The sequence below is a fragment of the Alosa sapidissima genome, chromosome 2 (genome assembly GCF_018492685.1).
Source record: "Alosa sapidissima isolate fAloSap1 chromosome 2, fAloSap1.pri, whole genome shotgun sequence".
NCBI classification, from domain to species: domain Eukaryota; kingdom Metazoa; phylum Chordata; class Actinopteri; order Clupeiformes; family Clupeidae; genus Alosa; species Alosa sapidissima.
In genome coordinates, this window is record NC_055958.1 from 22775731 (window position 1) to 22789125 (window position 13395).

At 40.2% G+C, this 13395-nt stretch overlaps 2 protein-coding genes across 5 annotated transcripts; one reads left to right on the plus strand and one right to left on the minus strand.

Moving 5' to 3' along the window:
- Nucleotides 1–2156: 2156 nt before the first annotated feature.
- Nucleotides 2157–5225, minus strand: LOC121704111 (ankyrin repeat and SOCS box protein 9-like). The gene is made up of 6 exons (XM_042084741.1): nt 4921–5225; nt 4765–4844; nt 4456–4563; nt 3989–4139; nt 3687–3821; nt 2157–2877 (listed from the first exon to the last, which is right to left on the minus strand). Exons 1-6 carry the CDS (start codon nt 5009–5011, stop codon nt 2672–2674), a joined length of 771 nt encoding a protein of 256 aa, XP_041940675.1. The 5' UTR covers nt 5012–5225; the 3' UTR covers nt 2157–2671.
- gpr143 (G protein-coupled receptor 143) lies at nt 5158–13333 on the plus strand. Of its 4 annotated transcripts, none has more exons than XM_042084737.1 (12): nt 5158–5527; nt 5886–5971; nt 6324–6397; nt 6788–7265; nt 8284–8393; nt 9077–9171; nt 9320–9412; nt 9622–9731; nt 10236–10344; nt 10941–11058; nt 11185–11446; nt 12762–13333. In XM_042084737.1, exons 4-12 carry the CDS (start codon nt 7010–7012, stop codon nt 12863–12865), a joined length of 1257 nt encoding a protein of 418 aa, XP_041940671.1. In that variant the 5' UTR covers nt 5158–5527; nt 5886–5971; nt 6324–6397; nt 6788–7009; the 3' UTR covers nt 12866–13333. The 4 variants fall into 4 exon arrangements, with proteins under 4 accessions (XP_041940671.1, XP_041940672.1, XP_041940673.1 ...); XM_042084738.1 differs by having other exon boundaries at nt 6863–7265; XM_042084739.1 differs by lacking the exon at nt 5886–5971.
- The last annotated feature ends 62 nt before the right edge of the window (nt 13334–13395 follow it).

The following is a 13395-nucleotide window of genomic DNA, read 5'->3' on the forward strand; positions in this document are numbered from 1 at the left end:
ATAAGTGCATCCAGGTGAAAAGTGTGCATTATTTGCTGTTAGCGCTCATTGAAAAGCAGTGCTGCTGCTTGAGTGCTAAGTGCTGCTGTATTTGGCAGTGAATGGATGGAAGTGAAATGTTAGGCCTCATGGGGGGATGTAATGTAAAAGCTTTAGTTGGGAGGATGTGAGGCTAGCTCTAAAGTGCTACCAGGCCATGGGGTGGCAGGCTGATGGTTGGAACCCAGCCCAACTTGAGCTGATATTGCTGGGCATGAGACTATAACTACTGTGGGTGCTTACTGCGTCACTTCAAATGGCTCATTGACTGTTGGAGCATAGAGGAGCTATTATTTGATTGGCCCTATCGTTAATTACAGCGAGATGCTCTGTACCAGTGCTCACATGCCAGTGATCTGCAACCACTAAATCAACTGGACATCGAACCCAGATGAAGTGAAGCAGAGATCAGGGCATTTCTGTATGGAGGGGAAGCATGTTTGTGTCAGAGGTTAATGATTTACCTTCAGGAACAAATTGGGAAAAGGAATCAATGAGGGTTGGTGAGTTACAAATAATTCCACCGCTACTCCACAATTGCTTTTCAGGACAATACAGCAGAGAACAGCTTCCATGTTGTATGGAGGGCAGTTCTCTATTTACCTGATTCTGACCTGGCCTTATTTACATAACCTGTCAGATCCTTTTGCATCACATTTGGCTGCATTCAGTCTGTATCTTTAATTACTCTTTTTAATTTAGACTGTTCCTTAAATGCCACAGCCTCTAGTAAAATGCCTTGACAGCTGTCACTGTACCCATTGCCTCTGTCTTTGTTTTGTTGTACTAAAGTCCAATGCCAAAGCTGTTACAGCTTCAAGTCAGAAACACTTAAACCGTTAGACCTGATCCAGGGCCATGGCATGATCTGTCCATACCCATTAACATCCCCTTGGATGGCGCCAGACGACTGGTTTCACTCAGTCCACTGAAACTGATGAAATTGATGCATTTGTATTGTGCCAGGTAGGATGAAGATTACAAAAACAACTTTTTTTTGTAAACATTTGGTATGGTAGAAAACAATGTGTGCCTGCATGTGTGTGCATGTGTCTTTATGTGTGTGTGTGTGTGCGTAGTGTACAGTCACTAAATGTACACATCAATTCATTTATTGAATGGCTCCCCTTGAACAGAATTCCACGAAACTTGGCATGCATTCAGAGGGTGTCATAATGATCCTACCTCCAATTTCATGCAGTTTTGACCATATCAGCCAGAGATGTATGCGATTACAACACCTGTTCTTTGCTAGCTAGGTGGGGCTATACATCAATACATCAAATGAGTGGTTATGGGATGGGTTGACATGTCCCCTTGAGACCAACAGTCAAAAAAGGGTCATCCTAGGCCCTACAGTTCTTAAGATATTCACAGAAAACTGTGTCTGCTCTACCCTCCTTTTGGGGGTCCGGTGCGGTGGATGGACAACGGATCAAAAATACGAAAAAAAAAAAACTCTGATCAAGCCAAAGTTATATAAAATAGTGCTGACTGGTTTTTATTTGAGTATTCATTATCTGAAGCATATTTTAATGAAGAGTGGCCTTGGTGTTTTGGGGTTATGTTGTTTTACAATATTCAGTTCGGTAACACAACACACATTTGCCTAGTTGCATCAATACAAACTCATAATAATTTAACTTAAAAATGCAGTGTCTTGAGATTGAAAGAATGATCAAATTCAAATGTAAACTCATGGCATCTTAGGTGTTCATCCATGATGCTGGTGTTACTATGCCCCCTAGTGGTAACTGTGATATGTATGCATATGCATGCACTGTATGTTTTTTAATTGTAAGATGTACATATCACAGTATACATATATATGCATATATGCATATATATATATATATATATATATATATATATTAGAGAGAGAGTGGTAATGTATTAGTTTACAAACCAGGGACTGGGGTTGCAAATTAGCCAATTGGATAGAAACATTTTATGCAACACATATCATATTGTTATGGCTGTGATAATTATGTATGTAATAATGGGTGCTGCATTGTCCCTGACAAATAAACTAATAAATAAACATATAACGTCTTTTACCTGCATATAATGTGTTTTTTTACATGTCTTTTAAACAAACAGTGTTAAAAGTGGACAAATGATGAAACAATATCACTTTAATGCTTCTTAACATGAAATTGTGAAGTATTTGGGGAGTTCAAACACATATAGTACATAATCTACAGTACATACTATCATTAAAATATTCAGAGAATCTGAAGAAAAATATTGGATGGCTGTGGTCTTTTGGACCTCAAATGGCACTGCATTAAAATGAGACCTGTTTCTGTAAAGAAAATCATTGTATCACATTCACATCACATGAATGAAGAAATAGTAAATATTTTTATTTTCAACATTTGATCTATGTCTATGTCTTTTTTGCTGCTAAATATGGGTTTACGAGACTTGCATATTATCATATTCTGTTTTTATTTGCATTTTACACAACGTCCCAACTTTTTCTGATTTGGAGTTGTAAATTATTTTTTTCCTTTCCTTTTATGTTCTCCCACCTACATCTTGTGAAAAGGTGGCTGACAGGAGGGCATGTGACAGGTCCTGCAGGTTATAAATGCCATTACAGTAAAGTCACTAATGACTCGAGAAAAAATTAAATGCTGCTGCCAGTGGTCTGTTTGAGCAGATTCACTACAGCACTGTTGGTGGGGGCAATGTCCACAGGCTGTTTGCCTACTTTGTTCTTGGCCTTGTGGTCAGCTCCATGGTCCAGCAGAGTCTTGACAAGCTCAGGATTAGACAGCTGGGCAGCAATGTGCAGTGGAGAGTCTCCGTCCTTACTGCAGTTAACACTGGCACCTGTAGAGACACAGTTGTTGTTGCCAGAAATCATGGGGATGTACACAGACCTCAGAATGATTTTGGTGATAATAATGTACAGGTAGATCACAACAACATATCAGAATGTGATTTGGTTGTATTCCTGATAGGTGTGTGTGTGTGTGTGTGTGTGTGTGCGTGCGTGCGTGCGTGCGTGCGTGCGTGCGTGCGCGTGTGTCTCTGACATTGTCAATGCATTCCAGAATGCTTGATATTGCACTGTGTGTGTGTCTCTGACATTGTGAATGCATGATGCTTGATATTGCACTGTTACGCTGTTGGTCAGGTATGATCATGACACCGTTAGCTAAATGGTGTTATATTGGGCATAAAGGTGATACATGGGACAACTTTTTGAGCAATGTTGCAGGGCTACCACATAACCGGTCTTAAGTGTTCTGATTGGATGACCATGTTAATGTGCCTACTAATGATTCAAGTTCCCAAGAATAAGTTGCCCAATAAAATAAAATAAGTTGCCATCAAAGAGAACATGGCAGAATACTCAGGAGCATTGCCCAGCAACATTGCTCAAAAAGTTGTCCCATATATCACCTAAAGAAACAATGACACATTTATGTGTGCATCATCAGCTTTGGAGAACACAGATACATCACTGTCAAAGCTGTTCCAAAGTTCTACAAAAAACAGGCAACTTGAATACGTGTATTATAAATGCTGCCCATCCCTGTTTGTGTGTGTGAGCGTGTGTGTGTCATTTCCTGCATTTTGAAGCTTTTCTGTGTAAAGTAATTCATAGGATAGATATGAAAGAGAAATGGTTCTACCTAGTTGTAGCAGTCTCCTCACTGTGCTGAGGTGCTGGTTGGAACAGGCTGTGTAGAGAGGAGAACCAGCCTGATCTGTGCTCTGGTCAATATCCACACCATACTTCAGCAAACTCTCAATACATTCTGTGTGCCCTACAGCAAGGACAAACATTTCCCTTTAGCAGGACAGTCCAGAAGCAGGGTCAATATTGTTGTTATTTTTTGCTTCAGGTTCATGCCTCAGTGTCCAGACAATTATTGACTTGAGTAGAAGGGACAACTTGTGATATGAGTTGGGAATCAAATAATTGCCCTTTGACCTTTGGCAGCTGCCTGGTGAATAGGGGAGGCGATGGTGCTCCCACCCTGAGGTGAGGCCCCATGCTGGAGGAGCAGATTGACACAGGCTGCACTCCCACAGCCACATGCGTCTGAGAGGGCCGTGCTCCCGTTTACAGAGGAGATATTCCCCTGCATGCACACACAAAGCCTGGTTCGCCAGTCTGGCACACACTACACTGAGTTCTATGCATTTCAGAAACTTTGAAGAAATGGGTTGTTATTTTACAAGTCTAGTATAAAGCAAGACAGCAGCTTTAACTTCAGGGAAATAAGCTGATTGTCCTGATTTAACATGTGCCTTCTTGTCTTGCCTTAGGGGGTGGGACTCCAATGTGAACACAGAGAGGGTATTGTTTGTCACAAAAATATACCAAATATTGGTAGCAAAAACACATGACAATGAATTTCATACCAAAAAGGCAAAGTGCAGTTAGGCCATACTTACATCTGCCCCATGCTCCAGCAGAGTTTTAGCGCATGCTGTGTGTCCCTGCAGGCAGGCCACATGCAGGGGAGAGACCTGGTCAAGTGTGACCAAGTTAACACTGGCTCCCTAAATACAGAATTGAAATGTTAAACTCATTTCATCATTTTACCTTGAGGGTAATTTCTTGAATGTTGCATTTATTTCTGCACTGCAGAACACTACCCAACAGTTAGCATAACAAAATAGCCGGAAGACCGCAAAACCAACCAGACAGGACATGCCAGGGTGTTAGGCAATGTCTTAAAAAGTACATGAGAACATGTTTACCTGTTCAATAATACGACTCAATGTCAGAAGTCTTCCATTGTATGCAGCATCATGAATAGGAGACCAATCAGATTCTGTATCTAAAAAAAATAATAGTAGATGGAAATGGATACAACATACTGTACAACACCACTTCTTCTATATACTGCCACTTACCTGCCAGCAGTGGATTTGAGAAGAACACCGTTTGCCCAGCTTGTTGTGCTTGTTTTTTCTGGATATTCCCAATTCCTTCAGGCACAGCCATTCTTCATAGGGCAGTGGTATTCTGTAATGTCAGAAGCTGATCTTTGCCCCTGTGCTAATGTTTAACTGTCTAATATTTAATCGAGAGACTCCACTCATCACAGGCAGCTGAAGTGCAGCTCTGCTGGGCTACTATTCCTCTCTCTCTCTGTCATTAGGTAGCAGGTATTTAGGATGTGTGTGTCTGATATTTAGGGCTGTTTCCAGACACACATACACACACAAGCTATTACAGTCAGTAGAAAGTCACTGTTAGGGCAGAAAGATGTTGAGCAGGTTTGAAATCTGACACTAGCATTGTTGACACACATACATCATCTCCTGCTTGAAACAAGGAAAGGAAAAGGGGGTGGAGGAAGAGGAAGGGAGGAAAAGTAGCACAAAAACGAGGAAACTTTGTTTTGTTTTTAAAAGAATGCCAAACATGCTTTTTGGCATGCTAAAGAGGTTGCACATGAGAGCGACAGTATGGCATAACCAGGCGTGTAATGCAGGCCAGACATGAAGTCAATAAAAGGTATGTGCAAAGACGCTGCAAATTATGGCACAGATTTTCCGTTGCTTTCGGACATTTTTGTGGTATTGAGATTGCATTGATGTTCTAAATCAGCTCATCAGTTCTAGCTGAAGCTGATAGCTGAAATATCACAGCATGCTATTTGAGCCAAAGGATTTTTGCAACACTGGATTCCCAGCAATTATTCCTGATTCCACTCCGTTACACACAAGGCATCTCTGAGATCATTTGCATGCAGCCAACACAGAGTAAACCTACACTGTTAAAGTTAATATTCACAGTATGTTTCCTCCATGGAAACTTTTAAATATTTAAACCGTTTGAGTAGTGTGTGACTATATTTTTCTTCTATGTGTAGGATTAAGTATCTTATGTACATCAAACAACTGCCCTGTGTACTGTGATACCTTGTCTTCTCAACTCAAACTCGGGGTCTAGACCAAGGTATGCTGGCAACTCTCAATCTAATCCACTAATCTATCACGTTTCAGTAACCCAGCACATTTTCCAGCATCTCAACTAGGGCAAGCCTTCTTACACTGCAAGGATTAGCCCAAACGTCTGTGCCATGAATATACAATGCACATTCTATTGTCAGTGCTTTCATTTACACCTAAAAGTAGCCTACAGTGCAAGAAAACTGCTTAGGCCTACAATACCAAAGAAATTCAAGATAGCAAAGCATCTCTTGGTAAGACTTGTCCTATGTCTAGTCAAGAATGAACCAACCACTAGATGGCAATAAAGACATACTAGCCTACCTTTCTTTTGACTCAGAGCATCTTTATCTTAATAGGCCTATCTTCACAGAAGCTTGGATGACCTTTTGGAAACTGTAGCCACATTAACAGTGAAGGTCTTTACCATAAGGTATTTGTTTTTTATGAATTCAAACATATTTGCCTTGTATGGTCTTTGTATAATCTGATGTTTCCTCTAAGGAGCTATACTTCGTGTTTCACATATCCAAGTGGAGCGGGAAAATAATATTGTTACTATTTGCTTACTGACGCTATTTGACACTATGTGTTAACATTTTGGTTAACTGAGTTTCAACTGACCAAATAACTCATGTATTTTGAAAGTATAGTATTAAAATAGCGGACATCCCATGCGACATGGGCTTGGTATAATAAACTTATTTCCATGCCCATTAGCCAAGATGCCTAGGGCCTACGTGCAGTTGTAGTTGCAGTTGTTGATTGTGATTGTTGTATTGTTGTTATAAAAATATCTGTATGTTTCCTTTTGTCTGTTTAGACTACTGGTAACTTACCTTACTACTGGCTTGCCAAATATTACTGAATTTTTCCCCCCTCTCGACTCCAACCAAAGTGACGCGGTTCAAACCTGACTGGAGGGATTAAGGAGAGGCACATGATGGCTCAACCCGTGATTTCACTGGGAACTCGGGCCAGCCTTAATGAATGAATTTCCTTTTCTCTCTCTCTTGACACTGTGCTCAGGCACAATCTACACATAATGGCATCTCCTCGACTCGAGACATTTTGCTGTCCGAATCGAGATGCTTCAACTGAATTTGTCATCAATTTCCAGCCTCTCTTCTTCGGTGCCATCTGCATAGGTAGCGCTGCTGTCAGTCTCATATTTTCTATCATACAAATTTTACCAAAACGAAGAGGATACCGTCGCCTTGGACAATATCCACTACCAAAACCTGCTTCGTCGTCCAGGATATTATTCATTATCAGCGTGTGTGATATTTTAGGATGCTTAGGTAAGGCCCACTTTCCTTTCCTCCTCATCTCAAACCCAATCTGTGAAAGGGTTCTCTTCTCTGGCACACGTTGCTGGCACAGGTCTAGCGTGGTCTCAGACGACCCTGTATGTTTCAGAAACAACAAAGTAGCCTAGCTATAGTAGACTTAAATAAAATAATAATAAAAAAACAATAAACCTTCATCTTGAGTTAACATGTAAACGTGGTGTGGTCGGTCTTCATCTGTGAAGTTGCAACTATAGGGCCTAGGCTACTTAAATGATGACGCATCGATAGAAATTATTCGTTGGTCTGGTAAATTATAAAATAAAAAGTGATAGGCCTATATTCTTTGGCAAAGGAGTGGGCTGTCGTGGCATTTATGATGATAAATTCAAGTTAGTGTGTAGCCTGACAGTGACATGATGTAGGCAACTAAGAATCAGGCCATAGAGTCAGGCTTAGGCTACCGCATCAAAACTCATGCCCTTATGATATGCTATTGCTCTCTGCCCTCCCAGTTTTCTTTCTAAAAGCACCATGAGAATAAAGAGATATTGTGTTCTGAGGAGAGATATCACATTAGTTTAAAATAGCTTCTTCCATCACTATCCATAGCCTACTCAAGGTAAATTATCTCCACTATAGTGTATGCATGTCTCATTTAACCCAGATACTAAACCTACTAATCATTACATAGACTATACCCTGTAGGTAGCCTACAACTCCATTCGGTGAATTGATTCATGGGTGTGTAGAACACCGAAAGATATTGAGGCTGGAATGGAGGGGAGTCCTACAATGCATCTCCAATGTGGTTATCAGCAGTAAAGCAAAGGTTCTATTACAAATTCTATTAAGGGCTCTCCCGCCTGTTTATGTAAGGGACATTTTCTTCTTGTTTCTTGTCTGGGATTTGGGATACATTTATTTAATTTAGGTTATTCTATTTAGCAGTGGTTTAATTGCAATACTTTCAGACAATAGAGTTTGACAAAGACAATGTATTAATTAAACCATTTTTGAATCTCCCCAGGGATCATTCTGAGATCATCCATCTGGCTGGGCTTGCCAAACTTTATCAGCCAAATCTCTGTTACCAATAACAGCAATGTGTGGCCAGAGGTGTTCTGTGTGGGCAGTGCGGTGCGTACTCTATACAACCCCCTCATTCACTTTAACATGTAAATCTGATGTAGAGTAACAGAGAAAATACATTCTGTGGCATTATTATGAGGTTGAGAACCAAATTTAACAGTCCACATGTTGAAGTAGGCCATGACATGTAGTGGTGAACCACCCCCTACGGCATGATAACATTGTGATACATTGATAATTGATAGCATCAAGATTCTGCAATATTGCATAATAATAAGAATGCATTGCAATATATCTGTCTATGATCATAGATATTTGACGTACCAATAATGTATTGCTAGCAGAAATATTGCAATGTATCAATGTTTCATCCCACCCTTTAAAGAAAGTGGGAGCTGAAAGCTCTGTTGTTGTGCAGCTCAGAGTAAACTGAGTAAACCTTGCCCCCAGCAGGACGCCACACAGAATAGGGAAAGAGACTTTATTTAGAGCAAGACATTCTCTCTATAAGTGAATCACTCTGTTGGTATTTGGTTGTGTGTAGCATTTTTGTCCCAGTGCTCCTTAGTGTTATTTTGGGAAACAACTGGTGGGAGATTAAACGTAGATCTACTCCTGCAGCTGAATTCGATTGTAGGACTATTGTAGGATGTCGTCGCCATCACAATGACTCATTTAGAGGAATTTGTTTTTTGTGTTATATAATGGCTCTGTTACTGTGGCCCTGACAGATGTGGATCCAGTTGTTTTTTAGTGCATCGTTTTGGTGGACTTTCTGCTATGCTGTAGACGTGTTCTTGGTGGTGAAAAGGTCTGCAGGTATCAGGTATGCTGCTTCTGCCCTGTGAAACCCCGCCCCCCCCCCCAATTGGGAGCTCTGCAGACTATTTTAAAATATACTTGTATGTATGTATGTTTTCTGGGTTACATCATGTTGAGCTATCTAACCCATCATGTTGAACTCCCTTTGGCAGCACCATTGTGTTATATCACATGATCACATGGGGCCTGGCTGTGCTGCTGTGTGTGGAGGGGGTAGCCATGCTCTATTACCCCTCGATCTCCAGGTGTGTTACACAAGCAGGCTAGCTCAATAGAACCGTGTCTAACAGATGTGGTGTTATTGGGAGTTTTTATTTGACATGTCTTCCAGTTTAGTATGTCTAAAGCTTAACAATAATATCTAAAAGGTGAACTTGTCAGGAATGTATATTCTGTTGGCTTTTTAAGTTTGTGAGTTGATGTGGGTGTGTTCCTTGCTGTCTCTTCACTCCAGCTGTGAGAATGGCCTTCAGCATGCCATCCCCCACTACATCACCACCTACGCCCCCATGCTGCTGGTCCTTATAGTGAACCCCGTTCTCTTCTCTCGCACCGTGTCAGCTGGTAAGTGTGTCCCTACTGGCTGTAGAATAATTGATTCAATCACATTCATTTTAGTTTAGAATTGTATTTAACCCAGTAACATACTGTTTTTACAACAATATGTGTACTTTATTTCTAGAATCATAGTGCAGTCAACATTAATCATCATTGGGGAAGACCATTGAAAACAATGCATAGCCTACTCTACTTTGACTGTAATCTCCCACCTCAATCAGGACTTTTCATGAAATACTAAGAATTCTATCATGGACAAGAGTTTGATGATCAGCTATTTCTGAGATCAATTCATTCATATCACAGCCCCCCCCACCCTGTTTTTCTTTTCACTCTCTCAGACCAAAGTTATTAAATATCACAACTAATTTTATCAGAAACTGGACTACGGCTATTTTAATGAAACTCATAACTCATAGATGGGAGCGTTGCTATTTAACCAGGTACAAAGTTCATCCATGTCCATCCCTTAGAGCTGACCATGACTTACTTTTGACCCTTTCTTTGCAGTTACGTCCTTATTGAAGGGCCGGCAAGGAATCTACACAGAAAATGAGAGGCGCCTTGGAACAGAGATTAAAATACGCTTTTTCAAAATTATGCTGGTGTTCTTTATATGGTAAGATATCCTTTGGATTTGTAACGTATGTTTAAAATTCAGTGCACATAATTTTTGTCATTTTCTTTCAGGGAAAATGCAGGATCAGCTAATGTATCCTTGAATTTGCTTTTTAAGCTCACTCCAAGGACATTATTCTTATATCTCAAAGCCATATGAAATAATTGATGTCTTTTAACATGTTGCCATAACAAAGCCATGTTTAAATAAAAGCTCTTGTATGAAGAGTGCCATGGATTTTTTTTCTCTGTTCCATATCAAAATAGTTCCATGCTGATCTGATGCAATCTGAATGAGTTGCTTTTTACATCAAGTTAAAGCTCTGCACTGAATGGAAACATGGCTGGGCCCTCTGCAGAATTACAGACAAATCTTCTCACTATTTCATTTGTCATTCAGACATGATTTTTAATCTTTACATGCATGCATCTCTCATTACAAATACAGAAATATCTGTCAAAACCTAATCTGAGGCTTTGTTGTACTTTTAATAAATAACAAACTGATATTCCTCACATTAGTGTTCATTTCTTTGATACTTTTTTTTTCTAAAAGTAAAGGGAACTGTCTTCTTTGTTGTCTTCCCTGCTTTTTAGCTGGCTGCCCAATCTCATCAATGAGAGCCTGCTCTTTTATCTGGAGATGCAGGAGGACATCGAAGCCAATAACCTGAAAAATATCAGAAATACTGTGCTCATCACATGGTTCATCATGGTGAGTGGAAGCATAGCATCAACACTACTGTGCCATGGTGGAGTTAAAATTATAAACTTGCAATAATACAAAACCAAACTGAAATTTTTTTGTTTTTACATTTGAATATTCCTTGGTGTTCTCCAGGCCATTTTGAACCCCATGCAAGGCTTTCTCAACACGCTGGCCTTCCATGGCTGGACGGGCTTTGACGTGGATCTGAGCCTACAGCGCCGCAGGGAGCTGGCCTGGGACTCAGCATCCACCTCTGTGCCCGCGGCAGGGGGCTACAACCCTGTGGTGGGCTCCACGCTCTTTTACGAGGGCCACGTGCAGGAGGCCAAGAAGAGCATGTCCGGCAACGGTCAGCAGCAGCACCCCTCTGATGGCATCAGTGTCCTCTCAGAAGGTAATGGGCTGTGGCAGGGCAGCAAGGGCTCTCCAGTGTATCAGGGCTGGTGACAGACGCAGCACCAGGCCAGATACAGCCGACAAGATCATGAGGGCAGCAAAATGGTTCTTGTTGGACTAGGAGTGTGTGTTTGTCGTGTCTGCATGTTCTGCGTTGTTCCATGATGTGCTTGTCTTTAAGGAACGTGATGGCAGCTCTGACTGCTGTGGTTTGAGTGACTGATGAGGTGAACGGTTCAAAGGTTTACAGTACTTGCTATACGTGTTCAGAAAGAGAGTCTATTTTACATCTGAGGGGAAATATCGTTCAGGTGCTAGGTGGCAATGTAGCTATTTTAATTTCTCCAAAGATTTTTTAGGATATTTTTGTCGTTATTGAGAGATAAGTTTGTACTTTTGAGGAGTAAAATTTGAGCTTTTCTCAAATGTTTGTGTGATTTAGGTTTTTGGCCTACTGCAAACTGTAAACTAAATGTTTTATGTATAGTCCTAATTTAAAATTGATGAAATAAGGATCGATACATTTTGATCTATCATTTTATTCCATCTCCTCACCATAAGACTAGTCCAGAATATATGAAACTCTAAGGGACATTTGTTGTTTCTGGTAGTGATGCTGTGCAAAACCTCAACTTTGTTGTCTTCCTTCTCCCATAAAAAAATATCAGTAAAATATGTTATGCTGTCTTGTCCAATAAAAAGATCCTCACAAGTCATGTGTTTTCATTTAGTTAATGGATTAACCACAGGGTTAAATTGTGGAAGAAATTGACAATAAAGCCGACTTGACTAACTTACAATTCTGACATAATATAGTGGTTAATTTTTGTGGTCTTTATTACGCTTGTTGGCAGCAGTCACTGATTTTAACCTACCATCAGTAATTTGTCTTAAATGCTCTTGAGTAGGGCTGCACAATTTAGGAAAAATATCTAATTGTGATTTTTCTGACAAATATTGCGATTGTGATTTGCGATACGATTTTTGAATGTCAATGAATTGACTCAGTTCAATATTCCAAATATCTGTGCCACCCCTGATTGGTCAACACACCCAGTGCACAGCACCCCTGCCCGACTGAAGCTCACCAATCAGAATTTCTCTGCCCCTCATGCACTAGGAGGATGAAATTAATATAAAAGTCAGAAATGTGACAAAATTATCTATGCACGATTATTTGTAGCTTTTGCGATAATTGGGTAATTGTGTTGGTTCATATTGCAGTTACAGTCTGTGACTGCTGTAGGCACTTTACTTGCCAAAGGGAACATACCATAATTAACATGGTCATTTCCCCCATTTTGTCTTGCTAGGTTCAGAGTCTAGTACAATTGAAATCCACATTTCCAGTGAGCTGCGAGACTATGAGGATGTAGACGCTGATGGAGAGTCGCTGGAGAACTCCACAAAACGCTAGATGGGCCTCAAAGCTGACTCACCTACCAGCCTGTACGCTCTTTGATGTCTAGGACTCTTCACTTCATTTTAGCAGTTGCTTTACATTCCTCCCGAGTACTCTGGCACTAACATTCCCTTTCAACTACATCTCACTTATTTTTAGATTTTCTTTCAAAGGATTCAATGAATCCCACACACACAGACATGCAGTAATCTTAAATATTACATGCCAGTATTTGGACTTAGTCAGGACATTCACCATCACACACTGGACAGTAGAAAATGTGTTTTAGTACTCATCAGATATTATATACAAAAACAAATCATCTCTGGATACAGTGTTCAGTGAGCAATCATGATATTCAATAAAAGATGGCACAACATTGGTAAAAAAAACCTTGTTGCTTAGGGTAGTTAATTTTACATGAGAAACTGTTTTCATTGTGAATGTTTTTGTACTTGTTTTATTAAAGATTAATATAAATGACTCATTTCAAAGCTTTTTATTATAAAGAAATGTATTGTATTTCACAGAAAGTCGAGTCAACT